General features: G+C 40.5%; 1 protein-coding gene across 5 annotated transcripts in view; it reads right to left on the bottom strand.

The window, feature by feature from the left end:
* The window catches only part of PDZRN4 (PDZ domain containing ring finger 4), a 369,908-nt gene that overhangs the window by 19,553 nt on the left and 328,715 nt on the right, over positions 1–21,640 (bottom strand). For all 5 annotated transcript variants that reach the window (XM_065557089.1, XM_065557107.1, XM_008162505.4 and 2 more), the window contains 2 exons: positions 4,151–4,249; positions 1,027–1,089 (listed from right to left, as the gene is read on the bottom strand). In XM_065557089.1, the coding sequence (XP_065413161.1) occupies positions 1,027–1,089; positions 4,151–4,249 (162 nt within the window). The remainder of the gene's footprint in view (positions 1–1,026; positions 1,090–4,150; positions 4,250–21,640) is intronic.

Raw genomic sequence — 21,640 nt, 5'->3', positions numbered from 1 at the left:
ATGGGCAGGCAGCACGGAGCTCCAGGGGAAAGGCCTCTCTCTCCCCCTCTGCACGGAGCTCCGGTGGAAGGGTCCCTCTCTCCCTGATGGCAGCAGCGAGCTCCGGGGCCGGGGGAGAGGCCCGCAGCAGCCCTGCAAGCCCCAACTTGCTCCCGTCCCAACTCACCCCATACCTCTCTCCTCTCCAGGTCCTTGCTGCGCGGCCCTTTAGAGCTGCTGCGCAGCAATGATCATTATAATTTGAATTAGGAATGTGACCCAGTGCCTGACATTCTGACACCCAATAATGGGTCACAACCCAATACTTCAAAAAACACTGCCCTGGGGAATGCAGAGGAATGTTTGAGGGAGTGGGGGGTGCAGCTGGGGTCTGGGGCAGCCTCCATGGGAGGGAGCGCAACCCACCTCTGCTTCTGGGTCCGGCTGCTGGCATCCTGGCTGCCGGCCCCGCACCCACGGCCCTGGCTGCGGCCAAGGCTCCACTCCCGGCTCTGCCCCTTACCCCAGCTGTAGTCCCAGCCTCGGTGCCCTTACCTCTGTCCACCTTTCCCCCGGGAGCCGTGGCCCTGCTCCCAGCTCCAGGGTGGGAGTGGGGAGGGAGAGACAGAACTGAGACAGAGGTAAGCGGGGGCATGAGGTAAAAAGTTTGGGGACCACTGCTCTAAGTTTTACCCAAATGTATGCTATCAAAGAATAATCAGCAATCTCACCCATATTTATGATTGCAGCAGCCCTATTTAGAAAATGACATTGAGATGAACAAGAGAAAAATGAGATTTCTCATAAATATGGCAAAAAAGACATAGGATGTGGGGCCATCAGGCAGAGCAAGTTTGTCACTCATTTTTTTCAATACCCGTACTCTAAATCCCAGCTATTGTCTTAAGAAAAAGACACACAGTTTTTTCCATGCATCAGAACAACAAAGAGAATTATCATCTCTCATCAACAATCCACAGTGAGAACGGCACTGTACTGTTTTTCAGGAAGGAGCTCAGGGGAAAAAAAGAGTTTATAGACACATACTTGCAGAATGCGGTCTCCTTCTCGGATCCGGCCATCTCTGGCAGCAATGCTGTTTGGATCAACCTGCATAGGACAGTATTCAAAAACTGAGCATGAAAAGATATTAACTTCAAACAACTCAATTTGTAGAATTTGTAAAAATGCCATTGTTTACATTGTGGAAAGACAGTTTAAATCTTTATTCAGTCAGATGAACATAGCAGTTCTGCGAATAATCACAGAACCTTGTTATAAAACAAATCTAAATACAGAGAGGGTTGAGCTGGTGTATGATTTTCAGAACAATATTTTTCCACATGACTGTCAAGCACTAACCTTCAGCTGTCATAGAGCAGAGTATTAATGACAGAATTCTTAGGCTCTGGAAATTCACTTTGGGCTGAGGTGATTTTGAAGTCTTGCTAATGAGTGGTTGATATCTCCACACAGCAGGTTTATGTCTGCTTAAGGAGATGGTATAATCTCCTTTTCTGAAAACATTTATTTTTAAATGATTGTATCAGCTATCAAGCTGTGGATTTTTCAGTTCCCAAAGAATTACAAGAAAAACAAAGAAAGATCTACAGTATAGAGATCATTCATGGATCCTCTGCACCGGGTCTGATTTAAGTTGCTTAATTTAAAGTTAGCTTAGCATAAATAGCTATTTAGGGCTCCATTAACAGTTTATCAGAGTCACAATAGCTCATCCTTGAGCAATGACCTGCTCTTCATAGGTGCAATACTATCTATCACCTTTCACTTGATGGTTATCTTAAACCATTTATTTTACCTTGTCATGCCAAGAGCAATTTTTCAACCTAAACATTTTGAGCATTGCATTTGGTTTGCTGGTTACATCTTGTACAGATATTAGATATTATTTTCTTATTGTGCATTGCAGACAAAAAATGAGGCTGAAGAGTTTAATTAAATATACTGTGACAAAGTTCCTCCTCTATCTTGGTGGGTCCTGCGCTTATTGGAGGATTTTCTTGCCTCAGAGATTCACCATGTGAGTTGGGGAACAGCCCAGAGACCTTTCGCTCTGGAAGAACCCACAGTCCAGGTCAATTGGGAGGTTTGGGGGGAACCTGGGCCCGCCCTCTACTCCGGGTTCTAGCCCAGGGCACTGTGGACTGCAGCTGTCTATAGTGCCTCCTGTAACAGCTGCATGACAGCTACAACTCCCTGGGCTACTTCCCCATGGCCTCCTCCAAACACCTTCCTTATTCTCACTACAGGACCTTCCTCCTGGTGTCTGATAACACTTAGTCCTCCAGCAGCATACCCTTTTACCCTCTCCCGCTCCGCTCCGCTCCTTGCACCTCTTGCTCTCAGCTCCTCACACTCACACCACAAACTGAAGTGAGCTCTTTTTAAAACCCAGGTGCCCTGATTAGCCTGCCTTAATTGATTCTAGCAGCTTCTTCTTAATTGGCTCCAGGTGTCCTAATTAGCCTGCCTGTCTTAACGGGTTCTAGCAGGTTCCTGATTACTCCAGTACAGCCCCTGCTCTGGTCACTCAGGGAACAGAAAACTACTCATTCAGTGACCAGTATATTTGCCCTCTACCAGACTCCTGTACCCCACTGGTCTGGGTCTGTCACAATACGCAGTGTTGTTGTAGCTGTGTTGGTCCCAGGATATTAGAGTAACAAGATAGGAGAGGTATCTTTTATTGGTCTAACTTCTATTGGTGAGAGAAAGACAACCTTTTGAGCTTACACAGAGCTCTTCTGACCTGAAGAAGACCTCAGTGTAAGCTTGAAAGCTACTCTCTCTCACCAATAGAAGTTGGTCCAATGAAAGATATTACTTCACCCACCTTGGGTCTCTAATAGAATTAAACTTCCTTTGAAGAAAGGGCTGAGATATTCCAAGCAGAGCAATACCCTCCATTTGGAAAAAGCAACATATTTTAGCTATAAAGGTATAAGATCCCTTTACCTTTTTTTCCCTCACAAGGCCAAACAGATATTAATAGTAGTGCTTATATACCTGTGGGAAGAGTTATTCTTAGCAAGTTTTATACTAATCCCTAATTTTATATCTAAGGCTGTGGTTTTCACATACTTTGAGAGTGTTGTTTGCAATCACAGAACATTCTTTTTCCACTCCCATTTGTACGTGATTCACTTTATGGCAATGCAGGACAATTCATTCTGCTAAACTCACTCCACTTCTGGCATTCAGATTTTTGTGCTATGTCACCTGAAGGTGACAAATTGTGTATCAAATTCACTCACGGCAATCAACCCCCAGCTTGGACTCATAAAATGTTTGTCTTCTCATCTAGAAAAACTGCTCTCTTTAAAATTATTGGAGACTAACATTAAATTAATGCACCTGAAAGTCTTTCTAAGCCTGATATTGCAAGGTGCTAAATACCTCTTAGGGGGTGCTGAATACTCTCACTTATAATATATATATGGAGATATACCTATCTCATAGAGCTGGAAGGGACCTTGAAAGGTCATTGAGTTGAGTTGAGTCCAGTCCCCTGCCTTCACTAGCAGGACCAATTTTTTGCCCCAGATCCCTAAATGGCCCCCTCAAGGATTGAGCTCACAACCCTGGGTTTAGCAGGCCAATGCTCAAACCACTGAGCTGTCCCTCCCCGCACTTCCCATTGAAGTAGATGGCAGTTGAGATTGTTCAACACCTCAAGGTGTCAGGATCAGGCCTTCTGTTTGTTAGCTTGTAAAACAAAGAAGAGTGCTAGGACAGACTAGATTTTCTGACAGATTTATCTCACAGATTATTTTATGCTGTTCCCCTCTTCCTTGAACATATGTGATCATTGTAAAAATAAATTAGCCATTGTTATTGTTAACATGACTGCAGTAATGGGAGAACACAGAAGTGTGGAAATCAGAACTTTTGCTGACTTTCCACATATTTGTGGGATTTCATTCAAATTTCAGAGAATGCTTCGATTTTGCACTTTTCCTAATTATGATGTTGTATTTATAGCATCACAATAAACAAATAAGCTGGTAATAATTATATTACTTGGGCAACATAATTTACTCTCCTAATTGAAAGTGACAAGTGCTGGCTGACAGCCAGTATTACTGCAGTCAGGTCTCAGAACACTTGTTTCTATTTTTCCATTGAGTCCCCCCCCCCACCACAACTTTACCTCACTGACATAGATTCCTGTGTCTTCCTCATCATCTGTTCTGTAGCAGACAGTTAGCCCCAGCTTCTCTTGACTGCTAACACGACACAGCTCGACCTCCTATGAGAAAACACACAAACACAGTGTGGCATTTGTCTTGGGAAGAAATTCTGCAGTAGAATGGAGAACTAAGTCACTGAGATTCTCTTGGACAACCATAGAAAAGTTTTAATAATCTCACTCAATACCATACAATATGTCTCCCCATCCACATTATACCTTTCATTTTGTATTAACAATCAAAAATATGCAAATCATGGGATGAGTAAATTGTAGCTGCCTTTGGACAGTCTCAGTCTGCAGCATTGTGTGCATTCTTATGAGGAAAACATCACTAATAAATAAAGGAAAGAAGTCTAAATATATTAAAGTTGTAAACTACATAAGCACAGTTAGGTAAGTCATGCCTAACTCCGAGAAATATGGATTGCACTGATTTTGCAGGATTTTTTGGGGCGGGGGGGAGGGGGGCGGCTTTTGGATCATAGGAGCTGCTTACAGTATATTACATAGTCATTTTACTCCTATCACATCAACAACTGATTTACAGGATAGAGGACAGGCTGGCTACTCATCAATCGATCCATCACAAACGAGTGTCACTCTCTTTCACTTGCAAGCTAAGTCATAAAGCAAAACCACCGCCTTCTGTTAATAACATAATTCATCCCACAGCCAGTTCAGTGCCATAGCTTAATAGTAGGTGTTGTGAGATAATTGATGGATGTGTCAAGGATTATCCTGGGGAGTTGCTGTGGTATCCTCTCTGTGACCCGTGCCACTCTTGTATTCACACACTACTGCAAGGATTTTTGTACAAAATATGCCTTGTGGCTCATCATTTGAAAACTAATAACATTGTGGTTAATAATATAGTTGTGAAATATATGTAACAATGCTCTATGTGAAATTATGGACACTCACTAATATTATGCTTTAGAGTCTGTGAATAAAAAGTCTACAGACCAGGTATGTCAGGAGGACAGAACAGGTTTTCTCCAGACAAAGTAAACATCTCAAATCAGGTGTGGCCCAAAGTCTATGGTCTGTTGTGGAGGCTGCAGCTGGAGAGAGAATTAGCATAGTAGCAACCACCAGTGGGGGAAGAACCAGGATGAAGTCTCATCTTCCATACCTCATGTCTCCTTTATTGAGCTTGAACTAATGAACTTTATCTGGGTGCTCTTCAGAAGAATAAATTTCAATGGATCACTGAACTATAAAGGGAGGGGGAGCAAACCCCTAAGTTATTTCACTTTAAGGAGACAAAGAAACCAAGCAATTTGATCTCTGTGAAGAGTCCTGGCCAGTCAAAAGCTGGAAAGAAGATTATGGATGAAAGAAACCATCCTGAACAAAAACTAGGCTAAGTTTTAGACTTTTAGATGGGTGTTTTCACTTTTATTTGCCTGTAGCCGTCTTCACCTTTATCTCTTTTACTTGGGATCACTTAGTCCATGCTCTTTTGTTAAAAAATTTGTACTACTTTTGTTATAAATCATCAATGCTGGGTAAGTTCAGTTGTGTACTTCTAGTAAGCTGACAGGTTGGAATGTTATATTGTCTCTGTAGAGGGACATGAACCTAATACTTTTTCTGTGAGGATCCAGGGAGAGGGACTGCAGGATGACAATTTTGGGCAAATTTGGGACTGAAAGGCTCCTCAGGTCAGAATGCAAGGAGCATCCAAATTGGGCAAAGCCAGGGTGAGACTTGTGGGCTGCTGGCAGGCTGTTGGGGTCAGAGCTCTGAATCAAAGCTGCACAGTCAAAAGACACTGTGGGTTACAAGACAGACTTTGGTTGAACTACTTACTGCCCTGGTGAACCCCAAATGTCATACTCCACAATTATGAAATGATGCTGAAAACATATTCTTAGTGCCAGATGTGCCAGCTATGGTGTCTCAGGAAAAGTACAAGTGTCCGGGGCAGAGCAGAGTCATTACTACTACACACAAGTACAAATATCTAAGATTTCACATGGGAAACTTATACCAAATACAAGTGTTGAATATTGTGAAATAAATAACCTTAGTAAAGAATAATCTATTATATAATAGAGTGCCTTAAGTTTGTTTGAGAAACACTGGATTTCTTTACAGCCATTCTGAAAACTACATATGGGGCTAGATTGCGTCTGGCTCTCCTGAATGCACGAATGGGAAGAAGAGAAGAGGCCACAAGGAGCCTTCTCCTCCCACTATTACCTGGGCATGATACCAGCCCTTGTATCCAGGAAGCACATGGACTATCCCAGTTTAGTATTTACAGCAGCACTAGCCTTCCCAAAGAGAGCAGGAAGGGTGATGGTGGGTCTGCATTCTCTTCTTCTCCTAAGCAGCAAACAGAGGTAATCCTATACCAGGGGAATGAAGGCTGCCCTTCAATTTGTGAGTCACAGCTATACTCCCAACACGCCAGAGACTGCACTGACCTAGGGCACAATGCCTTTAAAGGATAGGAAGGATGGTCTAGGGACAGGGCACTGCACTGGGACTCAAGAGACCTGACTTCTCAGTCAAGCAAGCCACTTAATCTGACCTGTGCCTCAGTTCCCCATCATAACATAGGGATAGTACAGGGGTTGGCAACCTTTCAGAAGTGGTGTGCCGAGTCTTCATTTATTCACTCTAATTTAAGGTTTTGCGTGCCAGTAATATATTTTAATGTTTAAGGTCTCTTTCTCTAAGTCTATAATATATAACTAAACTATTGTTGTATGTAAAGTAAATAAGGTTTTTAAAATGCTTAAGAAGCTTCATTTAAAATTCAATTAAAATGCAGAGCCCCCCGGACTGTGTGAGTGCAGTGTGAGGACCCGGGCAGTGTAAGTGCCACTGAAAATCAGCTCGCGTGCCGCCTTCGGCACGCATGCCATAGGTTCCCTACCCCTGGGATAGTACCTCCCTCCTCACAGGGATATTATAAGGATAAAGTCCATTAATGATTGTCAAGTGCTCATATACTATGGTGATGAGGACCACATAAATGGATACATGGAATTGCTCATTCTGAGGCAGTACATCATACTTCCTCCTCTGGACGATTATGGCTTACAATGACAATTTTGCCAATGATTTTCATGACTTTTTGATTTTTATTAGAGAAATTTTGTAAAAGGGCACTACTGCTTATTGTATTCCTGTTCCTTCCCTAGTATATAAGCACGTGCTCAATATGTGTAGTGTAAACTGTATAAACTTCTGACTTGATTTAAGACATTTCACATTTTAATAAGCTAATAAGAAAATAAGGGGAAAACTGTCAGATTATTTGTTTTTTCTTAGAAAGGAGAGTTGCTTTAAATACCTATTTATATGCCGAGGAGTGGAAAGGGCAGGGGCACGTGCTATATGTTGGGTTTTAAAGAAGGAAGCTGAAATCTTATTTCACGAAGAAAGAGAATTACTAACAGTGACCTGATTTTGGCATTGGGAGTGAAAGTATGTATATTGAATAGAGGTCTATTCAAAACCCGTAATAACTGATGCCTCCGGAGGGAAAAAGAACACTTGACTAGAATGGTAGCATTAGGAAGGAATTACAGTAACAAAACAGCTTCAATTACACCAACAAGGTGTACTTTTAAAAGAATAAAGAAGCTTGTGGTCCCTTGGAGGCCTATAAGGAAGCCTAAATACACCATAAAGGACTGAGACTGGGACCTTTAAATCAAGGCAAATGAGGAGCTGTGCACAAGCTGAAATCCATTGACTTTCATTGTCCCGCCAACACAACCTTCAAAACTCCCTGAACCGAGGATGGACAGGCACCCCAAGGACTGCTTTGAACATAATTTCTTCAGTTTATAGTGACCTTGAAGTTCTTTTGGATGATTCATCTCAAAATGCTTTTTACAATAAAGCTGTATGAATGTTTCACATTGGAAATTAACTGAACCCTTATGGAGGATGTTGGTTTAATGAGCAGAATTTAACTATTCAGGGCATGAAACAAATGAACAGGGACACATATTCTGGTCTTGGAGTCTGAAAAGTTTGTTAGGACTGTCACTGTATGAGGAAATGACTTGTTTGTATTTGATCACCATCCTTTACCGGATGGAATGCATCAGGCCTGCTTGTGTATTCTGCCCGAGTTGCTGGGGCTCTCCCTTAGCTCAACAGTAGAGACCTGAGATTGTGTAGACAAAAATCTTAAATTAATTTCCCATTGGATGTGTATAAAGGTGGCAAATGACTGTGGTACCCATGTGTACGTGGTCCTGGATAATTATAATCTCTCAAAGAGATTGGAGACTCCTCTGAATATTCCACTTTGAAACACTGATATCTAGAGCTGGAGCAGAATTTCATGTTCTTTACTTTGTAGTCACCCAGTCTCTTACCCAGTTTAGGAAAGAAGCTGGAAAAGGTCTGATGTTTGGTATGGAAACAAGTCTTCCAGAGCCAGAAGATTGCACATACAAGCTGCTAAACTAAACCTAATTTCCTTTTCATGGTGTACAAGGCACATTAAGTATCCTACAGCATTACTCAAACCCAAGCCTAAAGTGACATTTTTTGAGAATTCACAGAGATTCTGCATAATACATTAAATCACCTACCAACCCAAGAGTCAAGAAGCCTTGCACCTGGGGTAAACTGGCATGGCTCCAATAACTTCAATGGATCAACACTGAATTGCACCAGCTGAGGAGCTGGTCCATAAAGCTCATTTCTCATCCAGAGAAACATCTGACAATGGGCTTTGTGACAGCTGTCGGTGATTTTTCCCCACTGATCTTTAACAGAAGAAAGAATGAGTCTGATGGCAGCAGTGCATATGTGAAAATCATGATTTTCCTCTTTAAATCCCTCTTGGGTACACATACATCTGTTTCCTCTTATTTTGTATTTTTTGTTGTTTTGACATTTGACGACTCAATGGCCTTTCTTCAGAATTCAGTATGAATCCTGTGAAAATTAAGACAAAGTACAATGGCCCACATCTGCGGAAAGGATGGGAACAGAGGGCAGAGGCTGGAGTGAGGATCTCCCCCTAGCCTCCGAGAGGCAGCCATCTTCCAACGTGAGAAGTATTCTGTTGCTAATGATAGAAATCAAAACAATGCCAGAAAACTGTACTCTCAGTTTTCTGAGACTTCTTTAAAACATTTAAGTAAATCACTTTAAGGATTGTCACCCCATGAAATATAGGAAAGTAGATTCTAAGGGGAGCACTTCCTTAAAAGACGGGAAAGATGACTAAGAGGAGGAGGCAATTCTTAGGGGGGCTGGGGCACATGACTTATGAGGAGAGGCTGAGGGAACTGGGTTTATTTAGCCTGCAGAAGTGAAGAGTGAGGGGGGATTTGATAGCAGCCTTCAACTACCTGAAGGGAGGTTCCAAAGAAGATGGAGCTCGGCTGTTCTCAGTGGTGGCAGATGACAGAACAAGAAGCAATGGTCTCAAGTTGCAGTGGGGGGATGTCTAGGTTGGATATTAGGAAACACTATTTCACTAGGAGGGTGGTGAAGCACTGGAATGGGTTACCTAGGGAGGTGGTGGAATCTCCATCCATAGAGGTTTTTAAGGCCCAGCTTGACAAAGCCTTGGCTAGGATGACTTAGTTGGTGTTGGTCCTGCTTTGAACGGGGGGTTGGACTAGATGACTTCCTGAGGTCTCTTCCAACCCTAATATTCTAGGATTCCTGAAGGTCTGAAGAACAGGTTAAATCAGTCACTCTCCAAAGAGATGGAGTAGTGGGTTAAGGGCTATACCCTTTTGCCCCCAGGTTAAAGGTCGTCATTCCCTTCAGTGATAGAAAACCAGTTTAAAGGCTGCCGGCCTCAGGAGACAGAGAACCAGGTTAGGAGCTGTCACCTCTTTGGAGGAAGCAAAGCTAAGTTAATACTGTCATTTCTTTGGGTGATAGGAAAGTAGGTTATAAATGCCATCCATTGGGTTGCTGTCTTTGTAGAACTGATGAAGAGAGGTTAAGTGGTATGACAGGAGTATGACAGTAAACATTTGCTTTTAAGCTGGGAAATGGAAAACTAGTTGAGAGGGCTTTTATATTGAGAGCTGGAATACAAGGGCAAGAACCACTTTTCCTTTAGAAAACATACCACCAGTTCCACATCAACTATGTCTGGTGAGACTCTTTTCAGAAAGACAAAAACTTTGGGCCTCATTGCAGTATGTCTGCAAGATATTAACTTGAGAACAGACCTTAATCTAAAGAGAAGCTCTTTTTTCCCCCTCACCCAGGATCAGACCCATGAGAGTTATTAACCTGAGGGAGACTGCAATGGAATAATATAAACTTGGAAAAATTGTTTTCTCTAGCATTTCCTTTCTGTGCACACTGTCAAAACTCTTCTCCGAGCCCTGGTCATCTTGCATTTTGAGTACTTCAGCTTCCTCCTGTGAGCATCAGCTACTCCCAACTACCCACCCCACACCTCTTAAGTTCATTAAAATTGTGGCTGTCAAGATCCTCTTTCCAGCTCATTGCTGACAAAGTCATCTCCTTTTCAAGTTCCTTCATTGGCTTTCCTTCTCCACCACCAGAAACATCTTGTCCTCGTCTTCAAAGCCCTTCCCTAACCATCCATACTATCATCTAATAGTGACAATGATCCCCACTTTTGTCCTACCAACGATGCCAGTCTCAGTCACCCACTCCTCCAATATCCCCCCAGGCATTTTCAGACTTCAATACATTCTGCCCCAATGAGTGAGAATAACTCCCTATCCAATCTGAAAAGCCACCACATTATCCTTTTGAAGTCCCTTCTTGTAATTCACCTCTGTCACAAAGACTACAGAAATCTGCTCTCTGATAACAGCTAGATAGGCAAGCAGCCAACTGCTATTACTCTTATTGCTGCTACCTCTACAATCCGTGCATACACCTAGTCTATACAAAAACATCCTATTATTATTATTGTTACCCTGTTCTCCTTCCCCCTCTCACCGCTCACTCAACTGTCTTGTCTTTAAGATTGTAAGCTCTTCAGGGCAGGGACTGTCATCCCGTCTATGTTTCTACAGCACCTAGCACAATGGGGCTGAGGCTTCCACAATAAAAATAAATAATATTATTTTTATACTATAAATGTAATTGTATACACTTGAGAAATAAGGTGAATGGAAATGTGGAGACAAATACAAACCAGTTACAATATACAGTAAGCTCAGTTCACCGCTTCCTGCAAAGGAGAGGCAATCTGCAGCCCTCTACACCAATGAAGGCCTCTGTGTCAGAGGGGAGGGGAGGTAGTGTTCGCACTGCTGCTGAGTGACTCTGCAGTTAAAACATGATCGAGACTCCATGTGAACCACAACCACTGAAACTGCAAGGGGAATATCCTGAATCAGACCCTCCCCTGGCCTCTCTGTTATGATCCTCCTCCAGAGTTGGAGTTACAGGTGCTTTACACCACCCAGTCCCCCATAAGGTGCTCTTTCCACTGCTGGGAGTCCTGTACCATGAGTCAAGCCAGTTTCTGCCCATGTAATCCAAGCTGAATTAATCCCTGAATCAAGGGCAACTTCATTACACAGAACAAGTTACGGTTTATTCAATAGCTACAACAACTGGAAGTTCAAAAATACTATAAAAGTTAATTATTGTGAACTTGACATTCTATTCATATTAATAGGAGAGACCATGATGCAATTATACTGGACTCATCGGTGGCATTTGTACTTCTTGGGTTGCTCTAGTGCTTTTCACAGTTAATAAAAGACACATAAAAGAATAACACTGCCCCCAATCTTTTTATATTTCAATGCCCAGTCTTACACTGCAGACATTGAATTCTGTCTCCTTTTATGTCCATTTTCAATTATTTCCACTAACTACTATATGTGAAATGCATTAAGTCCAGTCTACTGTATTTGCAATAAAACTAAAACATTTCAATCAATTAGCAGACACGGGATGTCTCCTGTTCTGATAATGTATGACAAATGGAAGGTCTGCATTTCATATATTATACATGAGGGAGACAAGGTGAGTGAGGCAATATCTTTCACAGATATCTTTCCACAGAGCTCTTCAGTTCCATGGAGCTCGAAAGCGTGTCTCTTTCACCAACAAAAGTTGGTCCAGTAAAAGATATTACCTCACCCTCCTTATCTCTCTCATATCATGGGACCAACATGGCTACCTCACACTGCAGACATGTACAATACATGGCGTCCTAGACTTGAAGGTGCCTGAGACTGCATTGACAAAACAAACTTGTTGATCCCCTTTAGAATGAAAGCACTGGGCCCACTTCCAGGATGTCTTATTTAGGAAACTTAAAAAGAACAGATTACCACAGCAGAAGAAGAAGGAAACGCTTATTGATAGAAACAAAATTCTTCATAACAATTGCTTGCTGGAGCAGGAACTATAGGCCTTTCTGTAAGGCACTGGCTGTTGTGGGTGACTGGGCATATATTTTAGTATGCTGTTCTGGTAGTATTCCACTGTGAGCAGGAGAACTTTTCCTACCCTTCTCAATAAAGAAATGGTCATTTTTAGAAAACACTTAAGTGCCCTGTCTCTTAGATCTTCTGGATGGCTTTTAAACAGATTCCCAGAATTTATATTCTGTTTCTACAGTCTTAACTAAAGCACTGACCAGTCAAAAGTATTCATTCACATGAACAAACTAACTACTATCTGATGTCAGTTAAGAAATTAAATATGAATAGAGGAAGGCTAGTTTACAGTTAAAGCACACATCTGGAAGAGAGAAGATCTGGGTTCTATTACCATCTCCACCAGAAATTGTGTGTGTGACCATGGGCATGTCACTTATCTTTTCTATTACTCAGTTTCCCCATTTGTAATATAGGGATAGTAATATCTACATCAGAGGGATGCTATGGAACTACATCAGTGAATGTTTGTAAAATGCTTCAAGATCCTTGGTTGGAACTAGCATGGAAGACACTATAGAAGTTTAAAAAAATATAAATACTGCATGCCCCAGCATATATTTTTGCTATTTATAACAAACAATTGTTGAACAACGACAAAAGGATATGATATGATGACAAAATATAATAACTTTCATGATCACTAAACCCTTATAGTAGGGCTGTCAAACGATTAAAAAATTAATTGTGATTAATTGTGAGATTAAAAAATTAATCACTATTAATTGCAGTTTTAATTGCTCTGTTAAACAATAATAGAATACCATTTATTTAAATATTTTAGATGTTTTCTACATTTTCAAATATATTGATTTCCATTACAACACAGAATACAAAATGTACAGTGCTCACTTTATATTATTTCGATTACAAATATTTGCACTGTAAAAAAGATAAACAAATGAAAGTATTTTTCAATTCACCTCATACCTCTTTTGTTTATCTTTTTTACAATGCAAATATTTGTAATAAAAATAATAATATAAAGTGAGCACTTTACCTTTTGTATTCTGTGTTGTAATGGAAATCAATATATTTGAAAATGTAGCAAACATCCACAAATATTTAAATAAATGATATTCTATTATTGTTTAACTGTGCGATTAAAACTGCGATTAATCACGATTAATTTTTTTAATCAAGTTAATTTGTTTTGAGTTAATTGCGTGAGTTAACTGTGATTATTTGACAGCCCATGTAGTAATGGTCCCAAACAGACACTGTGATTTGAATGCATGTATTGCATTTCTGTAAAATAGATGAGAGTGAGAATACTTTAAGTCATTTCACCTATGTATAAACTATATTAGACCCCTCCACCTGGCCCCATTTAGCTCAAACTTCTTCTTCTTCTGGGTTTTCATGTAATTTACACACCAATGTAGTGTGCCTTTAAATCCAGGCCCTGCACTAGGTCTCCAGCCTCCTTTGAGCAACTCTCAGGGGCAGGAAATGAGGGAAAAGGATGCTTGTGATCTCTCAGTTTAACAAGTATGTAGCAGTCTATTGTGGAAATTGTGAAGAAACCCTCTAGCACATTTATAGTTTTAAAAGATGAGGTCAGCACAGCCTAGTGGAGGGGTTATTGGGTCCTGTTGTATAAGAGGAGGAGAGAGTAGCTGGGCTGGAGGAATCCCTCAAACCCCACTGCTGGTGGGAAGTCAGACACAGCGAGTTTCCCCCCCAAGCCCTGCACTCTATAGGGGATGAAAAGGCTGTCAATTCTACCCCAAAGCTCTAATGTCCAGGGCACCAACAAATCCTTCTACTGGGTACCTCACAAAAAGATAGGATGATCTGGGACCTAGGGGTATATTTTGAAGGACACCGGAGGGAGGTAGAATATGGAAGCCTCCCTGGATTCTGGTCAGTTTCTATACCTTTGAGTGATTATCCAAACTGCCTGGCTACAAATTGATCCAAAGTTACCCACCACTAGTTACAACCATTTGTAATGTCAGAAAAAGAAAGAAAAATTAGTCTCCCCCTCCCCCAGATTCTTTCATCTGAGTGTTTGGAGAGCAGAAATTTTAATGCAAGCTAATGATGTGCTGTAATCTAAGACTGCAAGAATTACAATTATAAAATAAATCAAGGTTCATTGAGCCCTGTATATATTTTGCTTCAAGGATTCACCCAATACCTGATGCTTCAGAGGATGAAGTGTAGTTTTCACAATAAAGTTTAGAAAGAAAATATAAACAATACAATAAAGCAAAACAGAAATGACTATTTGTATCTCAACTCTTCTTTGTGATCTGAAAAAAGCCTAAGAAACTACTTTAATTTTCATCCTGCTAATGGCACTTGTGACAAAATGATTAATTGAAACAGAACTGGCCAAGAGCAGAGTAATTTAAAGAATAGGTGGATAAAGAATGAGCTAAGAGAAAAATATCAATTTTTATTTTGTTTTATACTTAAAAAAACCCCAACAAACCTAACATTACAGTGGAAACTACATTTATTCCATTGAAGCATCAGGTATTAGGCCATTTCTGGAAGTCAGTGGGACTACTCACATACTTAAAGTTAGGCATGTGCTTAAGTACCTTTCTGTATCGGGGTGAAATGATATTCTGGGGTGTGACCTGTTATATGTAGTTATGACTTGGCTGCTCTCTACACTTACAATCAGGGTTATCATACTCTGTTAACACAGACAGCTTAATGTTACCTGCTTCTTGCTAGTGGCTCTCTGTAACCCATGGAAACCAAGTAAGGGAATCTCTTCCAGTGTCATACATTTGTCCAATAATCTTATGCTATTGTCGCCTCTCCTATTCTGATTCCAGACTCGGAAATGCTTTGGGCCTATTCATTGTTAAGGATCAGCTTTCCATATGGCAGACTGCACTGATAGTATCACTCTAATGATGCTCTCTATTTTACCTATATAACTGGTAGAATATCCCCTTTCAGAATGGAGAATCACCAAACATTTAGGCTGCTTTTTCTTGTAATGCTTAAACCTCATGTCTGAGGCACAAAAGTTATTTGCAATCATTAGCTAATAAATCTGCTGGTAAAATCAAAGTAGCTACTACAAACAATGTCTGAGATAATACACATTATCTCTGTGGAGGGAACTAAAAGGACAGGTGAGAAAGATGGTAGAACTGTATTAACCTGTCCTCCACCCATAATCAAGCCCTATGATATTAAAAATCTAAGAGCACCATCATGGTTCCAAAAGCATAGGGTCAAATTCAGAGGGGCTATCAATGCTGATGTTAGTTACACACCAATACATTGGTGTGGTTGTAAAATGGTGTGATGAACACACTGAGGAAACAAGAGAGTGGGTTTGTAGCAGAAGGAGCAATCAGCAGGAGATTGAAAGATGTTCCCTGGGCTTTATTTTACACCACCGTTTCTATCACTTAATTTGTCTGATAAGGCAGGAGAGGTGAATGTCATGTTCTGATGACAACTGTATGTACTTCACAAAGAGTAAAAGTGCATCCTGAAAACAGAAGTTTGATGTTTTAAACAAAACCTCACACTTGAGGTCCCTAATCCAAATTATGTTTTCATTCCTGTTCCACAGATTCATTGTAGGCAGAATCTTTGTTTACCACTTCTATCTTTGACAATGGATGGGAGTAATGGGATGAAACGGAAAAAAAATGAAATGAAATCTGAATGCCAGGAAAAATAACTTCAACAGTGAACTTTAGACATTACTGATCATTCTTCACCAGACCACTTATCTCCATGCAGATGCAGGAAGTTGGTGAATTCTTCACTGAACTTTTAACAAAGGAATTTCAGTAATTCTATTTCTGGGGCCCATATTTTAGATTCTGGTCTTTTAGGAGGCCTTTTAAAAATATGTTGATTAAGTAATCCTGTGTGGTTTTTTAAAACATGCCAGTCAGGTAAATTACTCTCCCAAATAATCTCCATAGGCAATCACTGGAGCCATTTAAAAACAGGATTGAACAAAACACTTAAGAATATAGTGTATGTAGAGAACATTCCTAAACTGGCAGAGGGGTGTCCTATATTAGTGGCTCTCAACTTTTCCAGACTACTGTACCCCTTTCAGGAGTCTGATTTGTCTTGCGTACCCTCAAGTTTCATCTCACTTAAAAACTACTTGCTTACAAAATCAGACATAAAAATACAAAAGTGTCACAGCATGCTATTACTGAAAAATTGCTTATTTTCTCTTTTACCATATAATTATAAAATAAATCAACTGTAATATAAATATTGTACTTACATTTCAGTGTATAGAATATAGAGCAGTATGAACAAGTCATTGTTTGTATGAAATTTTAGTTTATACTGACTATGCTAGTGCATTTTATGTAGCCTGTTGTAAAACTAAGCAAATATCTAGATGAGTTGATGTACCCCTTGGAAGACCTCTGCATACCCCTGGTTGAGAACCACTGGCTTACATGACCCAATAGGCTTAAATGACCAGAGTAGATAATTTACATTTCCATCTCTAATTTATTTTATTCTATGATAAATCCAGCTCAGAACAATAAATCTTTATTAATATCTGCAATATCAGAAATGGCAAAAGACAACCGAAATTTTCAGTTAACTGGAAAAGTTCATTATTTGTCATGCCTAATAACAATTAAACATAAAAAAACTCTCTAACACTTCATCTTTATGATAACTGCATGTTCAGGGTAGGCCACTGTAAAGGATCAGTTTACAGGAGAGATTATATAAGGAAAAGGCCTATGACTTGGGCCTTTCTTAAATGTATCAATAAAAACATTAGAAAAGCTTAAGATTCCATAGGGAAGGCAAGTTAGACTAAATGAAAATAAAGTTTCCATAGATCTAAGAATTATCAGAAGGCCACATAAACTTATGTTCTCTTGTCAGAGGATCTTCCAGGAAACATGTTAATGTCTATATAACACAGGATAGGATATTCATGAGAAGTGTTCAGTATACAGAATTGTGTCATGTATCTACAATAAATGTTGGAGGCCAACATACAGGGTTGCATTCCGTTCATACACAAAAGAGTAAACTCAAGTTTCAATTTTTCTATAGATTTAATTTACCAAACACTGGCCACTGTATTGTTCAAAAAGAAGTATTTTTAATCAAAAAAAGCAGCACTCTTATTCCTCAGATATCATCATTGTGGGAGGTAATGATCATCTTAGGATTTTAGCTGCACTCTTTCCAGTTACCCCTTGGGCTTTCCTATTTCATAGAATTTACAACCCATTCTGCTAAATGCCTACAGAGAATTGGTCAAGTTCAAGCTTTCTCTTTTAAAGCAATTGAAATTCTTCAGTTGTGAAAATAACCTAATGAAATGGCCATCGTTTTTCCTCTCTAACACTCCCATTGTGTTACGTTATGCAGATTTTACATAGGCAGGCACATCCACAATGTATTTGGGGGCTATTTGGATGGAAATAGAAAAGCTATGGAGCAAGACAGAGCCAGTCTAGATGTAAACAAGCTGGAATTGCTGGCAGCTGTGCTGTTACAAATAAAATTGCATTCCCCACTGTCTTCTCACTTATCAATTTTGACAGAAGACTGTCCTGACTTCTCATAGAAAGCATTGAAAAGGACAAATCATATTGGATATCAGATTTGTCAGGATGGATTTGGTTGGTAGCTTACCACAAAGAAACTGAGGTTTATCTCCATTTCACATGGTGGGGAAAGACAATACTCTATCCAAGGGGTGGATAGGATACTATAGGATAAACTGTCTTTTAATCCCCCCCCTTTTTTAGTCTGTTTTAGTTTTAGATTTGTTTACATTGCAGCACAAGCAGAAGATTCCAGCAAGCATTTCTCAAATACCAGATCCAAAAGCAAAAATAATTGCATGAAAAGGGCATTTAAAAATATGATCACTTTTCTCTCATCCCCATCTCTATAATTACAGTTAAGGTCATATGCTGCTCTGTGTCCATGTGCAGGACGCCGTCAGATGTCAGCATATGTTAGAAAAATAGTACCCACTGTTAGAAAAGTGGTACCAGGATATACACAGTACATGTGATTCCAACACTTGAACACCACTATTTTGGGTGAAGAATTTTTTAATAACTACTGACCTAGACAAATAGGTGACAAATCTTTTAGTAGTAAGCAAGCCTGATCTCAGATCTCATACCAATAAACCATTATCTTCCTTAGGCTATTACAGAATAAACAGTTGGCATATGGTGCTATATTGCATTGGAGAGCAGCAGCAGTGAGGGAGCACCAACTGCAGCTGCTGAACATGAAGTAACACTCCTCAGCAGCTGCACCTGTAATCTGCTGACCACTAACCCGTGCACCTGTTCTATGGCCCGTGCTATACAGAAGGTCTGACTGATCACAGTGGTCCTTTCTGGCCTTGGAATCTATAGGTCAGCTGCATAGACTGGAGGAGCAGCATGTTGGCTGGTTAGGGCAGTGGGTGAGAGGTGAGTAACAATTGATGGGCAAGTGGCTTGGGGAGGGCAAATGGGTAGGTCTGGAGTAGAGAAGCCGCAGAGCTGGACTAGGAGAGCTGGTTCTGTGAAGAGAAAATTTTCCTGCTTGGTTAGAGCACTGCAACCCTTTGATCACTGAATAATTTCCAATGGGAAAATGTAAATGTACCAGAGTGGGACAAAAGGGTTAAAAGTATGGGACTTGCGTGCACAACATTTTAAAGCCAGTGGGCACTCACATGGTGAATCTGGCCTAGCTGACTTACTTTTAAAGCATGTTTAAGCTTCGAGCTTAAAAGACTCATGGCAGACTTTAAAGGGAGTGTGTCTCATAAGCAAGTCAAAGAGAAGAAAAATTCTTTAAGGATTATAAACTTCCTGGCTGCAAAAGGCTCCACAGCTATCAGCACATCCTCCAGTTAGTTACAAACATCCACTTGAACTCCAGTTTCCCCTCTACTAGCCATTACAAGTAACAGTGAATTTCCAGATGCTTGTCAGAAGACAACCTCAATAATCCCACCCTGTGGGATGTAGTAAACGTACAGCACCTTAGACTCTAATAAAAAGCAAATACATTGCATGGATTTTTCTGGACAATCACACAAACTAGAAAACAACATGCCCTCAACTTATATTTGTTATTTTAAATAAATCTACTTTACATTTATTCTCAGCCTCAATTTATCTCATTTTACCCTCTTGACTAAATCTCTCTCTCTGTATCTGTTTCAGTCTCTCTATTTTCTCTCAGTCTCATTTATCTCTTAATTAATATGATATGATATGATGATATGATATTATATCTTCTTTTTCCTCAGGTGATTTTCCTTGTTTTTGACCCACACCATGGAAAACTGTCCATGCTGATCTTATTAGAATTATCTAATTGATCTACTTGTGGATGGTCTGAGATTGACAGAGGTTTCCCTCAGTGGGTTTGTGCCTTCTTCTCAGAGAGATCCACAGGGTAGGGCTGAACAATTGTGCCTATTCAGCATCCTTCCTGTTCAATGCCTATGTGAGATGTGAGGGAGAGACAGGGAGAGGAGTTTTGGGCTGAGGTGTCATCAGTATGCTGAGAATACTTAGCTGTAGGTCTCCTTTTCAGTCAGCCCAGATTCTACAGTTTCCCTTCTTTGCTAGTGCCATGTTGAAATAAGGGCCTGAATGAATTCCAAATGGTGATGATCAGTCCTGACAAGATGGAAGCAATGCTACTTGGCAGGGGGAAGCATTAGATTAGGGGAATGTGCTGGGGTCATGGTGGCACTTATTGTAAAATGTATGATATGTCCTTTAGTTAAATTGACTTAGAGCCTCTAAGGGTATGTCTTCACTACGGCCGGATCAGCGGGCAGCGATCGATCCAGCAGGGATCGAATTATCGCGTCTAGTCTAGACGTGATAAATTGACCCCTGAGCACTCTCCTGTCGACTCCTGTACTCCAGGTCGGCAAAAGGCGCAGGCAGAGTTGATGGGGGTGTGGCAGCAGTTGACTAACCGCGGTGAAGACACCACGGTAAGTCGATCTAAGTATGTCAACTTCAGCTACGTGAATAACGTAGCTGAAGTTGCGTAACTTAGATCAATCCTCCCCCCCCCCCCCCCCCGCAAAGTGTAGACCAGGGCTTAGTTCTACTGGAGTCATCACTGTTCTTGGATTGACCTTGTCAGAAATTTGACAAATTTTGACAAAAATGAAAACAAAATTCATTTTCAGATGAATTTGCAGTGAAAATTTTTGACTTGGCATCAAAAAACAAAACCACAAAAACTAAAATATTTTTGAGCAACTGAAAATCAAAACATTTTGGCCTAAAACTGAAAATGCTCAGCTGAAAGCTACAAAACCCCTACACATTTCTGGCAAAACCTGAACCATTTTTGGCTATAGGCCAAAACTTTTTGGATTTGGGGTTTCTGACAAAAGAAAATGATTTTTTTTTTTTTTGAGGAAAGAAGACACTTTCAGCACACAATTCCAGTTAGTCAAAAACCCAATTTGCCACTGAAAACAGGTTTCAACACCAAATTTTCAACCAGCCCTACTCCTGGATTCTCCATGACCTGTAGCTCTCATTATCATCTGCAGCTGGCACAGAGGCTGCAATTTTTTCTCTCTGATACAGTCTTTATAATGGCCTATTTACAGTCTTAGTTATCTCCAGGCTAAGTGACTGTAATTCACTCTTTGGTTCAAGCATGGTTATTTCACGGCAACATGGAATCTTTAGTTGGTGCAGATTAGAATAAACTGCTCTTACTGAATGGGGTGAGACACTATGAGCATATGACTGCTCAAATCTTTGCATTGACTTCTTTTTCATTTCTGTCTGCCGTCCAGTGTGTTGCATATTAAAGCCTTGAATGATCTGGGACCTATGAGAGCCCCCACCTCCCACTTTATACCCCGGTGCAGCTGAGATTGGCTGACATGTTTTTTGCTGTCCTTTCCCACAGTCATGGGCTCTAAGACTAATGGCAAGGCCTTTTCAGGTGAGGACCCCAACTTTTGGAATTCACCCCATACTTTGGTGGTGTGACAGCACTCAAGTCTGACAAACTTCAGGGCACAGAGCCAGGCCTATTAAAATAACACGAAGGAGAACTGTGTGAAGGGGAGTAACCAAAGGAGGGA

The sequence above is a fragment of the Chrysemys picta genome, chromosome 1, assembly GCF_011386835.1.
Source record: "Chrysemys picta bellii isolate R12L10 chromosome 1, ASM1138683v2, whole genome shotgun sequence".
Taxonomy (NCBI): Eukaryota; Metazoa; Chordata; order Testudines; family Emydidae; genus Chrysemys; species Chrysemys picta.
The sequence above is the reverse complement of the archived record's forward strand: the minus strand, read 5'-3'. Positions and strand labels throughout refer to the sequence as shown.